Below are 19,686 nucleotides of genomic sequence, written 5' to 3' on the forward strand. Positions count from 1 at the left end.
TCACAGTGTCTCATTATCTGGCAGACTTAAAATTACTATCAAGCTATTATAGTATTTCTTAGACTGTCATAAAATTAGGCTAACATGTTCCTGCTCTTGTAAAAACCCTCATGGTCAAATGGCAGTGCACATAATTTCAGCCCCGCCTCTGCCAAAAAGCACTCACTGGTTGCATTTTGAATATTAACTGCATATATTAACACTTTAAAAAGATGGTTAAGAAGTAGTCACAAATGTGCTGGGATGTCACTGAGTAGCAACTAATCAAACCGAAGAGGGAGCTGGCTCCTGTTCAGAACAAACCACCTGACGCCAGACTTCATTTGTTTGCTCCAGATTTTCATGTGGTGAATTTTCAATCTTTTTCTTTGCCCGTAGCTGTTGCCAAGCAACTTGCAATTCTGTGGATAACAGACTTTAACGATGTTCATGTTCAACTAGGGATGGACATTGCAATACTGGATGTGATTGGCTGCTGGGTGTTTTTTGTCTGCTTGACACTGGATAAAACACATCAGAGGGTTCTTTTTTTTTAATTTAGAAAAACTGTCCTAATCAGAGGTTAAATCTGGCTGTCTTTAAGCTCAGTCTATCATGACTACTTATCCTAAAAATGTACATTCACAGCACAGAAATATTTCAGTTAAATACCCCCATCAAATGTTGTTTTTGACAAAATAATAATGATGATATTGCAGCTGCTGTCAGAATAAACTTGGGGAAAAAACTTACCTTGACCCTGTTTTCCTATCAATTTCAGTCATGCTGATTGATTTTACTTAATTGTAGGCTTACTGATGTTCTGCTTGACTGCAGCTGACCAGTACAATACAGAGGGGGTGATGAAGGCAGCAGAGATCAAGTGTTTCTCTTTTGAACATTCTTGCAGCATTCATTTCCAGTTAGATTTGGAGCTGACAGCTTTTATTTATTTTGCATCCAGTTTACACTGCAGTGCCAATAAGACGGGCAAACACAGCCACCTGGCAAGAGGAAGCAAGGAGCAAAAGACAATATTAAAACAGTAAAGAAAAAAAAACAAAGCTTCAGAGCCGTTTTCATTTACATCTTTTCATTGCAGAATGGGCAATCTGAGGAAGATTTTTGGAGTGTCCACTTGATACAATAAATACACTTTATCAGGGAGAAATAATCTACTGATGTGATCCTGATTCAAAATTGAGGGGTAAACAAATTTGTGCTGGAGGTTTTTATTTCCCGCTCCCTATTTAGACTAGCTCATCAGCCGTGCTCATTGTTTTGTGTGGTCACCATTTGAAATTGTTAGCTGATTCTGGAAATAACGAAGCGAAGCAGCAAACTGCCAATTCAGACAGAGTGTTTGCCAATACCTCTGCTAGGCCCGGGGACAGAAAAATCACAGCCAGCTCTCTAATTTGATTAGATAGTCAATGACAGGAGGTACCTGCCTCACACTGAATGTCCCATTGAGACAGTCAGTGCCTATTAGTATAGCTCAGGGTTTCTGTGTGTTTGCACAGTGTGTGTGTGTGTGTGTGTGTGTGTGTGTGTGTGCGCGCGTGTGTGGGTGTGCGTGGTGGAAGTACATTTTCCATCCCCACCCTCTCAGCATCGTATAGTGTGAGTACCTTGACAGGAACAACAAAGTTATCAATGATGTCCTCTTCCTCCAAACCACTCCCTCTTCCCAGAAAACACACACACACACAAACGAACATAATCACAGGTTACACAACTTTTGTGTGGTTGATGATGCTAAAGCCTCTGAGCTGAGCTGAGCACCGAGTACACAGGAGGTGAAAATGGTGGGAATGAGGTACTGAAGGAGAGACAGGATGAGAGAGACTGACGTGCTGACAAGAGCCAGTGGTTACAAGGAGAGATAAAGGGCGGTGCAGGTGTGTATGTGTGTGCGTGTGTGTGTGTGTGTGTGTGTGTGTGTTGGGGGCAGCTTAAGCGGTGAACGTGAGGTGAGTGAGGAAAACGTGAGGGAGGGTGGGAGGCAGAGGATGCTTGTAGGAAGTCTGTTCAGCCTCACACGGCTCGACGGGTTGTTGACATTAACTGGCCGATGGCCTTTCAATGGCCGATATGTTGATGGGCCTCCACTGGCTGACTTCCAGGAAGAGAGTGATACTCCACCTTGTGTTACTGGATCAAGCCCCAAACTTTGCAGTCAAATCACCGCCGTTCAGATGGACACTAATGTCACTGATACACAATCGTGGTATCTTTTGAGTTGGATCACATTGTACATGATACACAATATGCTGCCGCTTAATGCGTGTTTTATCAGCTGACGATGAGTGGCTAACATGAATGGGAAAGAAAACATGTGGCTTGGGTGTCTGTCATTGGAAATCATGTGAGTGCCCCTCCGGCCAGCTCTGTTAGACTGAGCTCTGAAAATGATTTTCCCAGCATTTAAACAAAGCCTCTTCATGTTTGTGCATGTCTGAAGTAGCTGGAATTTTAAGTAGTTCTTTGGGGTGTGAATGACACTTTGTGGCTATTTTTGTTTGGCCCATGGGAGTGGATGACAGCTCAAAGAGATGAAGAGACACAGCGGTGTCTGTGTTTGTCTGCCCAAGTGTTTTTGGTTTATTTCTCATAACTTCTTTGGTTGTATGGTAAAAAGAGGTCACCTTGACACAGGGAGAGAGTGTCGTAATCTTAAGCTGTGACGAGTTTTGGATTTGTCAAATTGAAACCGATCATCATATAATAAGAAGAAAATGCACTGTTGTGGATTTAACTTCAGTTAGTGGTGCACATGCTGTGATTCAGTATTAGGTTAGAGATAGTTTTGGCATAGGTTTGGTATTGTGTGATCATAAAACTGAATTCCCATTGTGTTTTCACTTGATGATTCAGTCTGATGTTATGTTAATGACAACCATTTTCTTGTTTTAGGAGTGAGAGTTATTTTGTCCAAGCCAATCAGGAGAAAATGAGTTGGTAGGAGCAGTTAACTCATGTTAGTCATGTCAGTCAAAGATACTATATAGCTGTGTCATTCTCAACTATTCATGCAAGTGTGGATACGCCAAACCAAACAGTTTGATAAAATCAGAGATGTGGGTGTTGATTCAGAGGTCTGGAAACAGGCTAGGTTTGGTATTGTTAAGGTCAAGCTCAATGTCTTAAACTGAACTTGGTCTCTGCCCTTTGTAATAATACAAAGGAATCGGGGCTTCTACTGCCACATCATGTTGAGACTCATCACTTTGAAAGCGACAATGAAAGAAAAATATTTGAATGAAGCACTTCAAGGAGTCATTTCATTCCATCACATTCCATCGTAGAAAAGTATTTGGTCCACTGCTTTGGTATTTGTGTTTCAGAGAGGAAGAGAACTGGAGGGATGCAGGAAATGCAACAATACAGCCCAGGCATGTGATGGCCACCATTGCACAACCTCCGCCACCCACTATTGTCCAAAACATCCACCGACTATTGTTGTACTGTGCAACAGGAGTCATTCATTTAACACAAAGCAAAGCACAAACCACCTGCTTGCACAAATACTGTGTTTACAACAAACATGCACGCATAGACAATAAATTGAGGACATAAGAAAACTTCCTTGGGACAGAACATTTTCTAACTTTTAAAACAATGTGAATTGGCTCATACCTCCCTGACAGCAGCATAGACAGCTGAATTGCTTTCATTTTTTTCCACACCAGAATTTACGATAAACATGAAACGAAAGCAGAGGGTGTATCTGTAGTTCCGGGAAGCCAGCAGGGAGGTTGACCTTCAGTGTCAGGGTTTCATCTCATAACACCGCGGTGTGTTTTGGTGGTGAAAAGCTGCAGAAGTCTCTTTATCGCATTCCAGTCTGCGGACTGGAATGTCAGCATGCCATTTGGGCTTTAGGTGTTACAGAATCTGCAGTGGTGGGGGGCTCGGGGGGCCGTCGTTGTGCAAGGGTGTTGGTGTTTCTTAATTTCGTGAGTGCCCAGCTGAGCTGAGCGGTGGACCCTCAAAGTCGGGGCATTTTCTTGAAGTGATGTCATCCTGGCCAGCTTCTTCAAGGGTCTGTTTTAGGGTTCGAATCTGGATGCATGCTTTGAGGCTCAGCCATCTGGTTTGTATCTGTCACTATGGGAATGACTCAGGACTATCAGAGAATCGAGGACATGATCTATAACTTTATAATTCCCGCTGCCTAAAAAGGAAGTATGCAAGGGTTACGATGTAGGATTGAAAAAATAATCCAGCATAGATCTCTAGGGAGCACCGCTCACTTTTTTTCCACCATAAAAACTCACGACACTCTGTAACTGTTGCTTACTGATGATGGCAGTTGTTCAGGGATGCTCATGCAGGTTGTTTAAACTCTGTTGGGGGAGTCACTAACTAAATCAGAAGTAGATGGGGTAGCTGCAGTGAAGGAGGGAACACCAAAACAGTAAATTACAACACCTCATCATGGAATAACTCCTGGAATGTACTGAACATGGCAGACTGTGTAACAGGAGTTTGAGGGGAGTTTTCCTTTAAGGTCAGCTAAAGGTTAGGACCTGAATTTTGGGTCAGAGGGGAAGTTATAAGGCTACTAAAGTGTTGAAGCTAAACTGTTGGGACAAGCGTAATATTTGTTATTTGTTTAGTAAGCATTTGATGAAATGCTCTTGAGGGATTTACTGGGATTGAACCAGTTGAGAAATTTTCTTTATGCAGGGATAACATGTACACAAGCACCCTGGCTCTGGTACTGATGCACAAATAAATAAATTGCCCGGCTCAGACATGTTTGCTGTTGAAGGCTGTTTTCTTCCTGTGTGAAGCCTCCTTCCTCTGTCTAAATACTGCAGGCTAATGAGCTGGTTTCCACAAATAGACAGGTGATTAACACACTGCTCTTCTCAGTGTGAGGCAGAGCAGGGCTAGTTAATGCTATAAGCTATCACTGGGAAGAGGTTCACTCTCTTAGGACAACACTGTTAACATGCCTTGTCTAATGTTTGGGAATGAACTAAAGTCATAGGTCTTAAATAACTATTTTTTTAAAATGTTGCTGAGGCTGGTTTAGCTTTAGCCATGCAGCGTCAAAACGTGCGGATGCGATGCTGTTTTCTAGAAACAGCCAAAGTGGCAATCGGTTACATGATCAACCAACTCATGTGAAAGAAGAGCGCGCTGGTGATGGACAATAAGGTCAGACACAATTCCTGATAAGTTCACCACAGTGGCTGCGTGGTCAGCCATTTCAGTTGCATAGTTTAATTATGAAGACAAGCTTTGTTTGGTGTTTCTTTGTGTTTAACAGAATATTTTAGAGCTATTATTATGAAAAGCATCAGCTCTGGTATACAATCTAAATATGCCGTATCTAACAAATTATGTTACTTGCTTAGCAACATGTAGCGATAACCAGTCAGCTACTTACCTAGCTTGCTGGGGTGTGTTTTGGTAGGTGTGTTGAGCTTTCTAAACATAGCTAGCAGTTATCCCAGGGAGTGTAGTGCCGCAGTGTAAGTCACTAATCTAATCTGTCTCCACTCTTTTACTCAAACAGTGCGTATGAGGCCATGCTAACTTTGTCACATCAAATACAGACCTGTAAACATAATAATGTGTAATTGACTGAGGATGTTAATGATGCAGATTGCCCATGTTGTTGCACAGAGAACATAGACGACAAAAAACAAAAGAAAGTGGTCGTTACATTTATACTCCTCGAACCCAGCAACTTGTGTTCAGCTCCTTGTTTATCTTATATACTTTTCTATATGAACAGAGCAAATGGCAACTTTTTCCTGTATATAAAATTCACAAAAAATGCATTTATGCCAGCTTCGCTGGGCACATATTTCAATTTTAATTCAGAACCCATAACCCGTTAGCCAGTTAGCCTCACTGTGTGGTCTCTGCTGTGAGAATCCTGTGGGACAAAATACTGAAAGGAAAGAAGAAAGGATTAGAATTTTATGCTCGGTGGATTTTTCTTCATACACACACAAACACACTGACTCACACACTACCTTCGAACTCAGCCATCCATTTGTCCCCTCCTCTTCTAGCGAACTTTTGCTTCATTACTGTTCTTAGCTTATTTCCTGCACAATCTTGCTATTATTTCTGATTCTGATGGTCTAATTCTGTAGCTGCTGCTATAGCTGCTTCTGCCAATAGATGAACTGGAGAAGTCCTTGTTTGTCAGGACTGTGCAGTATGGTGTGTGGAAACGGTTATCGTCATTGAATTGTCATGCTCACTGTGCATTTGTGTGTGTGATCTGATATGAAACAAAGGGAATGATAGCTGACAGCATTTACTGTGTCCTGCTAGATAAACAGCAGGAGAGAGCTGGACTGTTACATAATGGGGGGGGGGGGCTGAAGGAAGGAAGGAAAAGGAACAGTTTTATTTTTTTATTTTAAAAAAAAAAGGTTATTGGCAATGTGTCCTGAATTTCTGGAAGGTTTTAGTTGTCACATTTGCTTATTCCTGCTGTAAGTGGAAAATCATAGATAGTAGAGTGGCCACTTATACTTAATACTTTTGATAAAAATGTACCCTGAACCTGATATACTTACAAATAGGCATATTTTCATATAACAATATATGACGCTGTCATATGACTGTATAGCGTGTGAAATTATATGTATTTGTCTGTTAGTCACAGCTCAGCTCAGATCATGTTACCCCAGATCCATTTGCTATATAGCTTTGTACAGTATAATGCAGCAAACTAATTATTGCCTAATAAGGCGGTCCAGGGTGATCAGGATGACCTCTACTTTGCAAATGGGACTTAAACAGAGTTTATTTTACAACAGTGACTGACTCACTGTACATTAACTGTCACATAATATACACACAGTGCACCATTTCACTGGGCAACCAGTCCAGCAATAATATATCATTATACACACAGATCTGGGCTCCAGCTAAAGAAGCAGTTCAGCCGTTGCCTTTACTCAGCTCATCACAGAAGTAATAATGGATGGTTGTTCAGTGTTGCTGCTCGTCTGTGTTTTGTCCCAGTTAGTCCTGCACTTGTGTTGGGAGTGTTAATCTGGCTCTCTGTCCTGTGCTTGGAGAGCTTGTGTACACAACTGGCCACACTCTCTGACTACAGACCTCTCTCTGCTTAAGAAGAGCCCTCCATCTGTGAGTATGTCATGGGCTTTTTTTTTACTATATTTGTGGGGTCCAAAAACCAGGAGCCCACTATACTTATGGGGTTCAGCAGCTTTGTGGGGACAAAAAAGATGGACCCCACAAAGTGGTTAAATGGTTGTTGGAGGGTTAAGTCCTGGTTTTAGTATTAGAGTTTAGGTTAAGCATTCAGTTGTGATGGATAGGTTTAAGGTAAGGGGTTAGGGAATACATTATGTCAATGAGAGGTCCCCATGAATATGGTAAAACAAGGATTTGTGTGTTTGTGTGTGTGTGTGTGTGTGTGGAGTGAAGCATTAGTATTCAGCCTGGAGAGTCTCACTGAAGCGCCCATTGGGCCCTTTGTTGTTGTTTCATGAAGGGGTCTTAGGGGGTCTGGGTTGTGTGTGAGTGGTGTCATGAGAGGCTTCGTAACAGACACAAATTGCTGCCATGAGTCCGGACACACGGTGCATTCCTTGGTAACACTCAGACCTCAAAAGGCACCTTAACATGATCTCAGTCTGGTTGTTGTTCCAAGCTCTCTGGCAATGGGTAGGTGAAAACCGCCTTCAGTGTTGTTCTTTTGCAGTGCTCCAATATGCCGTCACTGTGCTTGTGTGTCTGTGAATGTAACAGGGTGGAGATGCACAATAGACACACTAGCCTGATTATACTAGTCCTTCTAAAAGAGGGATGGATATTGCTTTTGTATTGATTCTGTATGGCTTGACTGACAGAAGCGTTAACTCCCCAGAGGTCCTTGTGTGGGTTTGCGGTCATTGCTTTCGTGCTGCTAACAGATAAACATCCATTATAATAAGCCAGGTCTTGAATGTTTAAAATGTGAAAAACAGTTCCGATCAAGTCAGTGTGCTAATCATTTTGTATTTTTGTATTAACTTGTCTGATCTGTATTAAGTTTAGCTATTTTGCCAAATCTTGACCTCAGTGAACTTCACAACATGCTGCTGGCACTCTGTTCTAGCGCAGGTGGCCTCTAGTTTTTGGTGTATTTCCTGTGTTGAGGGCCATTTCCGTGGATACAAGTCAGCGCAGCTTCCTGGTTTCCTGTTTAGATGTCCTGCGAGTTCTGATAGGCTTTTATCCAATCGGTTGCTTCCTTTACTTTGCAGCATCATTTGTTTGAATTTCTTAAAAATTGTTTACTGCTCGTCTCTCCATCTTCCAGCAAGACGAGAATGTTTCTAAAATAAGCATATGTGACTGAAGAATTTTAAGAGGGTGTTACCCTTCACTGAAGGCTTTTGTTGGAAAGGGGTTGCTTTTGATAGGATTTTATAGCCTGTAAAAAAAAAAACCCTCGTATTGTCTATAGTTGAATTTGCTTGAGACAGACATTGTATCAGCTACACTGCACAATAGATTGATTGACACTTCCCTCCTCAGCTCAGACATCATTATGAACCCTTCCTTTCCTGTTCTGCAAATGTCAAATGTCTCCAACAGTTAGTGCCCACCAAAATCAGTTTTTAATTAAATTTGATGTGAGAAATGGAGCATGCTGCTACAGAATTATGCTTCATTTTAAATGTGGAACGTTGTGAATGAGGATAAGGAGAACGGTTCTCATGTTGGTGCTGTGCATATTTGACTGGGCTAAATTGATGCTTAAGTGCTGGTTTGTTCTGAATATCAAACACCCACCTGCTTAAGGCTTGAAAGGTGAAAAGTTCATAACTTGCTCTTTCATGGAGGAAGGCATAATTTCTTCTCTGTATCTTTGTACATGTGGTGTTTTCACCAAAATATGGCTGAATCCAATGGCTTCTCTTAGGATGGTTAGCTTATGTCTGTCATCTGAGATTAACATCGGCCAGCACAGCTGCACAGTCTGTACAGTCATAGTTGTCCAGCTTCAGCCTATAGGCATGGTGGTCTATCATAGAGAGATGAACCAATGAGATTTAAGAGAGCAGATACACCAGATGACCACAGATATTCTGGGTGCTCACTTTTTCCACTAATGGGATTCATTTGTCTTGGAGAGTTCCCTGCCGACTGAGCGTCCTGTTTCTGTCCTGTTTCTGTCCTGTTTCTGTCCTGTTTCCTGTCCTGTTTCTCTCTCTCTCTCTGTCAAATAATGAACAGATGGAGACCCAAACTGTATAACCCGGAGCCACTTAGGACATGACCTAATTACTAAAAGAGTACATTTACATGTTTATTTAATATTTCTGTTCTTACCTGTGGTGGAAACACCTTGGATTCATACTGTGTATGTAAAACTTTGCACTTAATTTATTACTAATTGTCTACATGTGCATCTTGTGTATAGAGCAGCTGAACATGTATCTTTCTTGCATGCTGTGATGGTTAAGTGTGTCATTCGCTGTGTTTCTGATCAATCACAATCAACCTCCGTGACATAAGACTGCTCTGGGCAGTACTCTTTGACTCTATTGACTTGATAGGGTTGACCCAGTTGCACAAATTCATGCTTAGACTCACACACATGAATAAACTGTCACATGTACTTCCTCATCGTTCACACTTTGTCCATTGCTGTAGTCTTTAGCTCTCCCCTGTAAATCACCAGCACTGGTATAATGACCATCACAAGTTTCTTTGTGTGGGGAATTGAACACTCCAGTACATATGCAATAATTGGGTTACTGTCCCAATTTTCTGTGACCGATTTCTCTTCATCGTATGGCTCGGAGTTATTTCTGGCCTGGGAACTCACTAAGAACTTGTAATTTCTTATTTCAAACAGGGGCAATTGAATGGGACAGGACTATAAAGATTTGGATTTCTTTTGTTTTTTTGTTTTTTTTTTTGCACTGTGGTCAGTAATCCAATCCAGAGAAATTCACAGCTAGATGAGGAGGCGCAGCTACTGTTTGTTACACTCTGACAGGAGGCATGGCTGACAATGGGCACACACGTGGTGTTTACATGGCTTCCTTTGCAGCTACAGAGTAGGGTAACCTCTCTGACCTCTGGACCACCCTGCTTGTCTCAAAAAGCTACCATGATTTCATTTAGTTTTCAGTTAGATACAAAATGGCATAAGCATTATGCTTTCAGTTAAAAACGGTTCGTACATGACACAGAGGAGCCCCACAAAGTCTTTTATTTCTTTGCTAAGTGTAATAGTTCTGGGGCTTCCTGTGGCCAGTGTTCGACAAAGTCCCTCCATGTTTACAACATCTGGTTCAGTTTCTGGTCATCGACACAAGGTCAAGTATTACACAAGGAAAGTAGCTAATTAGAGCAAAAGAAATACCCGGAGAATAAGTAATATATATCACACTGCTGCTGTAAAATTGCTTTGTCATCTGCTTATTTGGCTTTAAAAAAAAAATTATGTTTATAGCCCTAATTTCTGAAATGCATTCTGACAGCGGCACCTCGCTTGTAGCACCGTCCTCCATCATTTATCAGCTGCTAACACAATAATGCTAATTGATCTTGTAAATTCGAGGAAAGTGTTGCCAGTTCCATTGCGTCTCGATGTAGTGTTTTGTGAGCAGGGAAAGTGAACCATGACTCGGGTCAGCTCTGGTTTCCACCTGCCTGATCCTATGACCCAACGTGTACACACTCACACGCAACGCCAACACGCACAAGCAGCCTTAGTGTGACAAGAAATGTTAAAAGAAATTTGGGGGTTTAGCCAAAGATGAGCCAAGCCTCTGAAACAGCACTGAGTCCAACATGTGTCCTCTAAATGCACTAACAATAAAATACTTTGAGGCTTTAGAGGCTTTACAGAAGGATGAGGCACCAGGCTTCATTTCATTTATTTTTTTATTAAAAGGTGAATACAAGCAGTATATCAGTCCTACCCTCATATGAGGCTCCTGTACTGATGATGACAGAAGGAAATACCATTACTCTCTTATCACCTCCTCCCTTTTCTTCAGTCATCATCTCTTCATCATCGCCTTCCTGCCTGCCTCTCACGCTTACTGTCTTCAGTTTTGACAGGAGCTGTGGGTTAAAGGGAAATTGGACGAGCGACGTACGTACGGAGCGGAGAAAGAGGGGGCTCGGTCATACACAGGAAGGGAGGAGTGGGGATGTTTTTGGTGTGTGTGTGTGTGTGTGTGTGTGTGTAGTAGGGCCTGCACAGAAGGGGTCTTTGTGGGTGAGGGCATCTGGAGAAACACACACACACACACATACACATACGCAGACACACTCTTAGCCCATGACATCACAGCTTACCGAGCAGCCGGCAGGAATGTTACTGAGAAAGGAGAGGCTTTGTGGAGGAGAGGAAAGAGACGGGAGGGGAGGAAAAGGAGGAGAAGAGAGGAGGAAAAGGCTTGGCCAGGGAAAAGTCCGGCACTCCCACTATCTGGAACAGGACGGACCAAGGCTGGACTGAAGTGAACAGAGCTAAATGGGAAAACGGATGAAGCTTAAGGAAACACATACGTGTTTGTTAGAAATTATTGTAATATTATAAAACTGAAGGAGGCTAGCTTTTGAAAATGATACCATGGATTTACTGACATCACTGAAATAGGCTAATCTATCAGTACTTGAAAGAGCAACAGGTGAGTAATAACCCTGTAAAGATTTTTTGGAGTTGTATGACAGTTTTATGTTGCTCTTTAATGTATTTTTGTGGTGTTTCTGTATTAGATAGATTACACTTTGATGAGAAAAAGGAGAGTAAAATAGGACACAGCAGCATGTAACATGAAATTTCATGGCTTCATCACTGTTGCGAAAGATTCTGTTCATTTTTTTGAATATAAATACATTTCACCAGATGTGTGGTGCAAGCTATAACTCATTAGCTACAGAGGGGGGCACGTGAACTGGAATTCTGTAACGGAAAAGAGGAGGAAGTATCAGAATAGACAGAAGTCCAATCCAACACCCAGGGATATTTGTTGTATTAAATTAAGTGTTTTTGTCAGAGTTGAGATGCTGTTGCTCTGTTTGTCCAGATGTTGCAACATAATGTTGAACTGTGTACTTTGGCCTGAAGATACAACTGATTTCTCTGTTTACTCCAGCTGTTAACCCCCCTCTGGCAGACCACCTGCCTATCTGCTGACACCGTCAACCAGAGGGATACCCACTATGTCTCAGTTACGCCATGTATGTAGTTTATCAGTGACGTGCCATTGTTGTTTTTCAGAATTTCCAGGCTTGTCTTGAGACTAAGACTGAAATCATGAATAAGAATGGGATAGATCTGTTTGGCCTGGGTTCAACATCCAAGCTGTTTGGACATGAGAACACCAGGCTAAACCAGCAGCGAGCTCCAGTTACTACACGGGATCATATTTAGCTAAGAAACAGAGCCGAGAACGCGGACCGCACTGGGTTACGCAGGAGAGCTTAGTTCGTGTGTGTACGTGTGTGTGTGGACATATATCATCAGGCTTTCAGTTTCACATTTGCCATGTGTTTTGACCACAGAAAACTATGACATGATTGTGAAAGCATTGTACATGTGTTTGTGTGTGAAAGAGAAAGAAAGCGAAAGATGGAGCATGTCAGGCGTAAAGATAGCGTTTTAATTTCCAGTCAGGAAGTATTTGGGTGTATTCTCATTCTGGTAAATGTGTTCTAGATTACAAATCCCCCAGCATCTCAGGCATGCAGCCGAGTGTGTATGTTTATGCGTGTGTGTGTGTGATTTTTGTGCATCACAGTCAGGGCTTAAGCATTTCCAGATGTGATGGGAACAGGGACAGGCGGAGAATGAGACAGCAGTTAGACAGAACATAAAACTGTAATAGTTAGCTGATTCAGATACACTCATATTTCTGTTATGGCAGTTCTGATGACTTTCCACAGAATTTATTGATTCCCACCCCTCATAATATGACCCTGAACACTTACCATTACATACCTAACCTTCACTTGTACTCCTAGGTACATGTGGAAGGACGATTTACTTCTAAAGTTACAGAAGTGAAAAAGAAAACTAAAACTGGCACATTGCATATCGGGACAGCATCTACTGTCTCTAAATATAATCCTTATAATGTTATGAATCATAATCTCAAATTTTTTCATAAAAATTAAAATAGGAAACCTAATCCTATCCCTCCTCTTATCTTTAAATCCAAAGCTCAGCCATAATAGTACTTAATCATCACTGTAAGCTTAACTTTACACCCAATACCTAACCCTAAACTGACCTGAACCAACCTCATATTTACTCTGATCTGACCTCAAACCAAACTCTAGCCAATTTTATACTCATTTTGAACGCTGCACCAAATTCCTAACCCTAGCATAGCTCTGCAGGTTAGGCAGGGCTGGCAAGTAAGAACTTTTCTTCCTTTTTTGGAAAAACTCAAAACACACACTCGCAGCAAATCATGGTGTTGAGGGTGTGGGACTGTTGGGTCTATTAACACTATATTTCACCATTCATGTAAATGTTACATGGACATTTATATATATTTACATGCTAACGGAGACTTAACTGCTGGTTCAAGGGCAATAACGTCCTCTGATTTTTCAGACATTCACACACATTACGGAGTATGTTTGTCTTTTACATGATTTCATTGCACACATACACATACACACACAAACATAGACTTTGCTCCTTTACTTGGCTGAGCAGGGTGCACAGTGTCCCTCAAATATTAAAGTTCTAGCCTTGAGGACCGCTAGTTATGCCTGGAATGTCAGTTCACCTCAATGAGAGACAGAAACACACACATGAACACACACCTGCTATACAAATACACACTTGAAAGAACACACTTGCATGCACGGCTGCACAACTACAATCATATACACACACTCCATTTGTGTGTGTGTGCAACAGAATAACATTGCATATGAGACATTCTTGTACTGTAGTACTGTTTTCCTGAGGCAGTAACAGGATATCCTCCCCCCTCTGTACTGTCCTCTGCCTGCTGGACACACGCTCTTACACTCACACATTCCAGCACACACACACATATACACATACAGTATAAATACAACTTTGTGTGTGTGTGTGAGTGTGTAAGTAGAAGTGACATTTGGTCCTCACATGGTCACTAATATTATTAACTGGGTGAAAAAATCATTTGACTTGTTGATGGGCAGAGTGAAGGAGAGGGAGAGGAAAACAAAGGCACAGGAGAAAAGTGAACAGCAGTGCACAATGTTGTTCTTTCATAGTTCAGTTAAACCAAGAATTAAAAGGTGATGAAGTAGCTTGTGGCTAACAGTATGATTGTGACTCCAAATGAGAGGGGCTGTACTGCTGCACAGCCTTGCAGAGCCGTTAGCATGGCTGAGGACACGTCTTGATAATCTGTCATTAATTCAGTATTTGCTGCCCTCTTTTATTTTTTTCCGTAGCCATGGTGAAATACATTGTTTTTTTGTTGTTTAACGTAAAACAAATTTCCAATATAGTCTGGAATGTAGCTCTGCTTGTGTTCAAACAACAAGATAAGAGAAACTTTAATGAAGCTGATTTTGTGAGGTACTCCTTTAAGAGAATGTGTTTATTCGGATGCATATATCACATTTTACTTCATGAGACAGTGTAAAATGAGGGATTCGCATGTGACTGAGCCAGATGGGTCACCAAAATGCCCTCAGAGAATATCTTTTTTTTTTCTTTCTCAACACGAGGATAGGGAGGAGGAGGAGAGAGCACTGAAGAAGTGTGGAGGAGAGTGTTGCTTCAGTATGTGAGAGACAAGCGAAGGCTTTCTGAGGGGAGGCAGGGTGTTATAATCCACCATGTGACTTCACTGACCACTGTTCCCTCCCCTTGCACAGTTCCAGAGAGGAGAGAGGAAGCAAGAGAGGAAGGAAAAGAGTGAAGCAGTGAAGAGGGAGAGAGGGGATTCAGGGCATGAGAAACCAAAAGGGAGAGAAGAGAAAAAGAGGTAGATAAGGAAAGGAAAATTATCTAGATTTAAGACCAGGCCGGTGTCCTTCGCTCATCTAGATGCGTCAGAAGTGGTATTCCATGAATATCATTAAAGAGCAGTTTGGCAGTGTGTCTGAAGCTTTAAGTGTAAGTGGCAGTAAAAGGCCAAGCCTTCCTCCTTATGGCTGTGTGTGTTTAAACTGAACAGTGATCTTATTCACTGAAGTGATGCTCATCAAACCCTGATGCACGCACTCACATGTTACTAAGAAAAAGGGGTCAATATCTCGTAGAAGGACACATCCTTAGAGTAGAGATTTAATTAGTACAGGGCAGTGAAACAAGAAGCCAACAGAGTATTTGTTAGTGGCTCATGCAGAAACAGAGAGGCCAATAAACACAGGAGTGTGTACATGCAGCTTCTCGCTAACGGTGGGTCTGGAATGTGTCGGATCGATGGTTCACAAAACCACAAGGTCACAAGTTTGATCCCTGCATGCCGATGTGTTGTTTAACACAACACTCATCCCCTGTGTAATGTCTCCTAAATCACACCGTCAGTTAAAATGTGACTTGGTTGATAAGTAAGGGTAAGATTTTTAGAAAATGATATAAAATTAGACTTTGTCGAAATGTTAAAAAAAAAAAAAAAAACTTGTCCAAGTATTTTTTCACTTGATGATTAATGTTTAACATCACAGTATTGCATTAACTGATGATTAATCGGTGCTATTTGTCAATATTATAAGTACATGATCAGCTAAAACAGTTCCACATTTTATGAACTAAGGTCACCTGTCTTTGTTCATAATGTCTGCAGTGTGTTGCAGTAAGTTGACAGATTTGTAATTTCAGTTTGGAGCCATTTAGAGGAACAATCTAGTATATTTTGACAGCTTATTACTTTGTCTGGCAGTTATACAGTTGGTCGCAAACAGGATCCATCACCAAATCAGCAGGGAAATTTGGGTTTTGGATGTGAGTGAGACATATTCTTCCTCTCCTGAGAACTACTGATGATGTGGCTTTGAGCCAGGCACTTAATCCAGAAACACATTGGCGAGGCCGCTCGGCAAAAAGCTGAGTTTGGGAAGATACAGAGAGTGAATGTGTATTACAGAGCAAGTGGGAAGCTGTCAAGCCATCTTTACAGCTGCCAAACCTTAAGTATCTTTACTGATAGCTCATCTGCGAGTGACAGACTCAAGACATATTTTGTACATCTATAATAATGAAGTGCTCAGAGATGCCAGGTAGGACTCTTCGACTGAGTGCTTCTAATTAAGATAAAATGGGTTTCAGCGGTTGTTAAATAGATTACAAAATGAATTCTGAGAAAGGAAGAGTTTGTCTGACTTGTCTTCAGTCTCAAGTATCCAGTATACTGACTCATTCACAGAAGCTTAAAGGTCTCTAAACAAAGATACAATTGTTGAAATACTATGGAAGATTGTTATGTTTGGGGTCTGTCATAAAGCAGCAGTGTGTGATTTGGCGCCCTCTAGTGGTGGGAAACAGTCAGAGCACACTCCTGCTGCAGAGGTTCAAATTCATATACTGTTCTACTGCAATGCAGACAGACAGATGTGTGTGTGTGTGTGTGTGTGTTTGTGTGTTTGTTTGTTTGTTTGTTTTAGACACATTTTTAAAGCTGGTTATAAAGTCCTTCTTCAAGCAAATGCTGTTATTAAATTGATGAGTGTACAGCTTCTCCGCACACTATCTCTGAACCACAAACCTTTTGTTTGCTTGTTGACACAGAAATCGTGGCAAGAAGCCGAGGATGTCAGTGACACAATACCAAGAGAGCGAGCCCTGAAGACCGTCAGCTTCCAAGAATCGGTCAGCATTATCACTGACAAGCCTGCAACAATGGAACTGGAGAGCCAGCAGATCCAACATGGCTGCCTCAGCAGCCCCAGTAACAGAGCCCACAGTGCAGCTGGTGTGAAAGTAGAGACTCCTGACAGCGAGGTGGTTCAGGTATGCAGGTTCTCTGAACAGGCCTCAGGCCCAGATTTTCAGTTTCTTGTTTTATTTCCTGGAATTTTCCTGGATATCAACACTCAAATCTTTGACCTGTGCCAGTTTATCTTGGACTGAGTAGTAATTGTACTGGTTGTATCACAGTTCTAGGGAATGGTTTCGAAATTTCAATTCTTAAGTTACTTTTTTTCCTGTGTTTCTTTTCTTTTCCTTTTTTCAATCTGAGCAACTTTAGCCTAAACAGAGAGGAGTTTTCCTGGGGCCAGTCCCAGAAACATAAACCACCATTAAAGCTCAGCTGTGCCGATTCTTGTGCTTATATGAAATATTCCTAAGATGATTGATGTGATCGATGTCATTACTCAAATAAAATGAAAATTTTAGGATTTAAATGTATTGAAATATCTATTTAAATATGTTTTAATGACAAAAAACTTGAATGACTAAAAGAACTTTGTTTAAAAGATGAACATGGTGAACATTAATGTACAATATCTGTCTGCTACAAAAGTTTGATTATCTGCTGTGTCCTACAGGAGATCCGTTACCTGGACCAGGTGTTAGACGCAGCCTCTGAAACACCCACTAATGGAAACTCCTCTCCGTCAGAACACACCAAAGCAATCAGCATCGACGGGACCTCTCCTTCTGTCTCTGTGTCAGCCTCCTCTCCTGTCAATCACCAGCCAATCGTTGTGGAGGGGCAGAGGCAAACAACGTTCCTCCATCAGGACGAGTCTGCCGTGAGGACCAATGGGCATGTGCAGGGGGAGGAGTCGGGGCGCACCACAGCGAAGTTTGAGCTGAGAGCGTTTCACGAGGAGAAACGGCCAGCAAAACTCTTCACCCCCGGAGAGGAGCAGCAGGTCAGGGTGACGAGGAGACGACCCTCAGAGGAGGTAAACGGCTGTTAGATAATGAATCAGATGTAACAGATACAGTACTCAGGCAGGTGGTAACAAAAACAACACCAACGTACTGTGTCCAACAGTGTTTATTGTCTTTGGCAGTAAGTCTAACCTGCTTGCTGCTTGTTGCTTGACACATAACATTAAAACCAGCAAAATTATGACAAGCTAAGCACAATACAGTGTGTGAAAGTATTCATACTTCTCAATACTTGACCAAAATGTGCCTTCATTTTTACTGTAACCACTTTAAAACCAGAAATTTATCTTAAACATCCATTTGTTTTTCTTATCTAAATGTAATAGTTGAACATTTTGTACTTTTTTTTTTAGATATTCAAAATCATGGCTGTGAACTTTTACTGAGGAAGAATAGTTTTTTTTTTTTTTTAATATGTACAATAGGTACAATATGTTAGTTATTTGTTAGGTTAAGTCACATGTTTGTTCTACAGAGCTGTATGAGTTAGGATCAAAATCCCAGAGTACACTCTACTTACCTCAACACACTTTAGATTCAATCCTAAAATTGCAGACCTAAGACCTAAGAAATTGCAGCCTAAAAACAGAAATAATTTTGAAACTAAAAGTGTGTTGTAACTCTGAGTGACACATAATGAGCCCAAAAGGTCAGCTGTGGTCACATTTTCATCAGAGATACAGTGGAAACTGTTTTAATACCACCAAATGTCATTTAAGAAAAATAAATCCCCTAGAAAATTTTCCATTTGGAGTCACTAATATTTAACTGTAGTTACAGACTGTCACAACTGAGCGAGGACTAGAACCCAAGAGCACAACTACAAGAGGCAGAATCAAAATAAAGTTTTTATTGACAATGTAGCAAATAATAATCACTCAAATGGGTAAAAAGGCGAGGAAACAAAAAATACAAAAGATGAACCAAAAATCACTCAGAACCAAGAAAACACAAAGTCACTCTTAAGGAGGAATACTAACAAACTAATCCAAAGTCCACAATCAGCAAGGCAGCAAAGGCACAAGGAAAGAACAAAGGAACAAAGTACAAAACAATACAAGACCTGACTTAGAAGAACATAGACAAGAGCAAAAACACTGGTTCACATGACGAGAGACAAGACGAACTAGCACAGAACAAAGGGAGACGCAGACAATATATAGACACAGGGTAATGGGGAACAGGTGGAAACAATCAGGGCAGGGAAGACAATCAGACTGGCAGGAAACATGATGGAAGGGCAAGCTACCTGAAACAAGAGGAGCTAAAATTTCAAAATAAAAGCAGAAATCACAAGACAACCTAGACACAAGACAAAAACATAACATGACATTATTTACAAGCTATGACACAGACACTGAAACACTAAATACACATAGATGTTGAATTGTAAATTCATAGGTAATGAAAAGCTAATGCTAATGGCAGTTTATTGGGGGGCTCTCTTCGTGGATATTCTTACTCAAGTATTCTTCTCCTGGTTTATTTTCAATGTCAGGTTCAGGAGTTGGAGCGCGAGCGCCAGGAGCTGATCAGAGACCAGGCTGTAAAGAAGAACCCTGGGATCGCTCAGCGCTGGTGGAACCCTCCTCAGGAGGTAGTCTCCCATTGAATCTTTGTTTTCAATTTGAACTCCATTGCTTACTGATAAACTGATTTATCAGTTTTCCTTGATTGGTTCATTTGTTCTTTTTCAAGGTTCCTTTGGAAGAGCAGCTGGACGCAGAGCAGCTTGAGTCTCTCAAGAAATACCATGAGAGAAAGCAGCAGAAACAGAATCATAGTTACACGTACACACAGGTATCACACGCACACTTTGACCATGAGGAAGCAAAATACACAATATGAAGATGTCTTTGAGCTTTTATATTTCATTTGAGGGTAATTGTTGT

General features: G+C 41.3%; 1 protein-coding gene across 2 annotated transcripts in view; it reads left to right on the forward strand.

Moving 5' to 3' along the window:
- The window catches only part of LOC121195890 (A-kinase anchor protein 2), a 77,535-nt gene that overhangs the window by 50,189 nt on the left and 7,660 nt on the right, over nucleotides 1–19,686 (forward strand). For both annotated transcript variants that reach the window (XM_041059597.1, XM_041059598.1), the window contains 4 exons: nucleotides 16,682–16,903; nucleotides 17,443–17,805; nucleotides 19,293–19,391; nucleotides 19,493–19,594. In XM_041059597.1, the coding sequence (XP_040915531.1) occupies nucleotides 16,682–16,903; nucleotides 17,443–17,805; nucleotides 19,293–19,391; nucleotides 19,493–19,594 (786 nt within the window). The remainder of the gene's footprint in view (nucleotides 1–16,681; nucleotides 16,904–17,442; nucleotides 17,806–19,292; nucleotides 19,392–19,492; nucleotides 19,595–19,686) is intronic.

This window comes from Toxotes jaculatrix, chromosome 16 (assembly GCF_017976425.1).
Source record: "Toxotes jaculatrix isolate fToxJac2 chromosome 16, fToxJac2.pri, whole genome shotgun sequence".
NCBI lineage: Eukaryota > Metazoa > Chordata > Actinopteri > Toxotidae > Toxotes > Toxotes jaculatrix.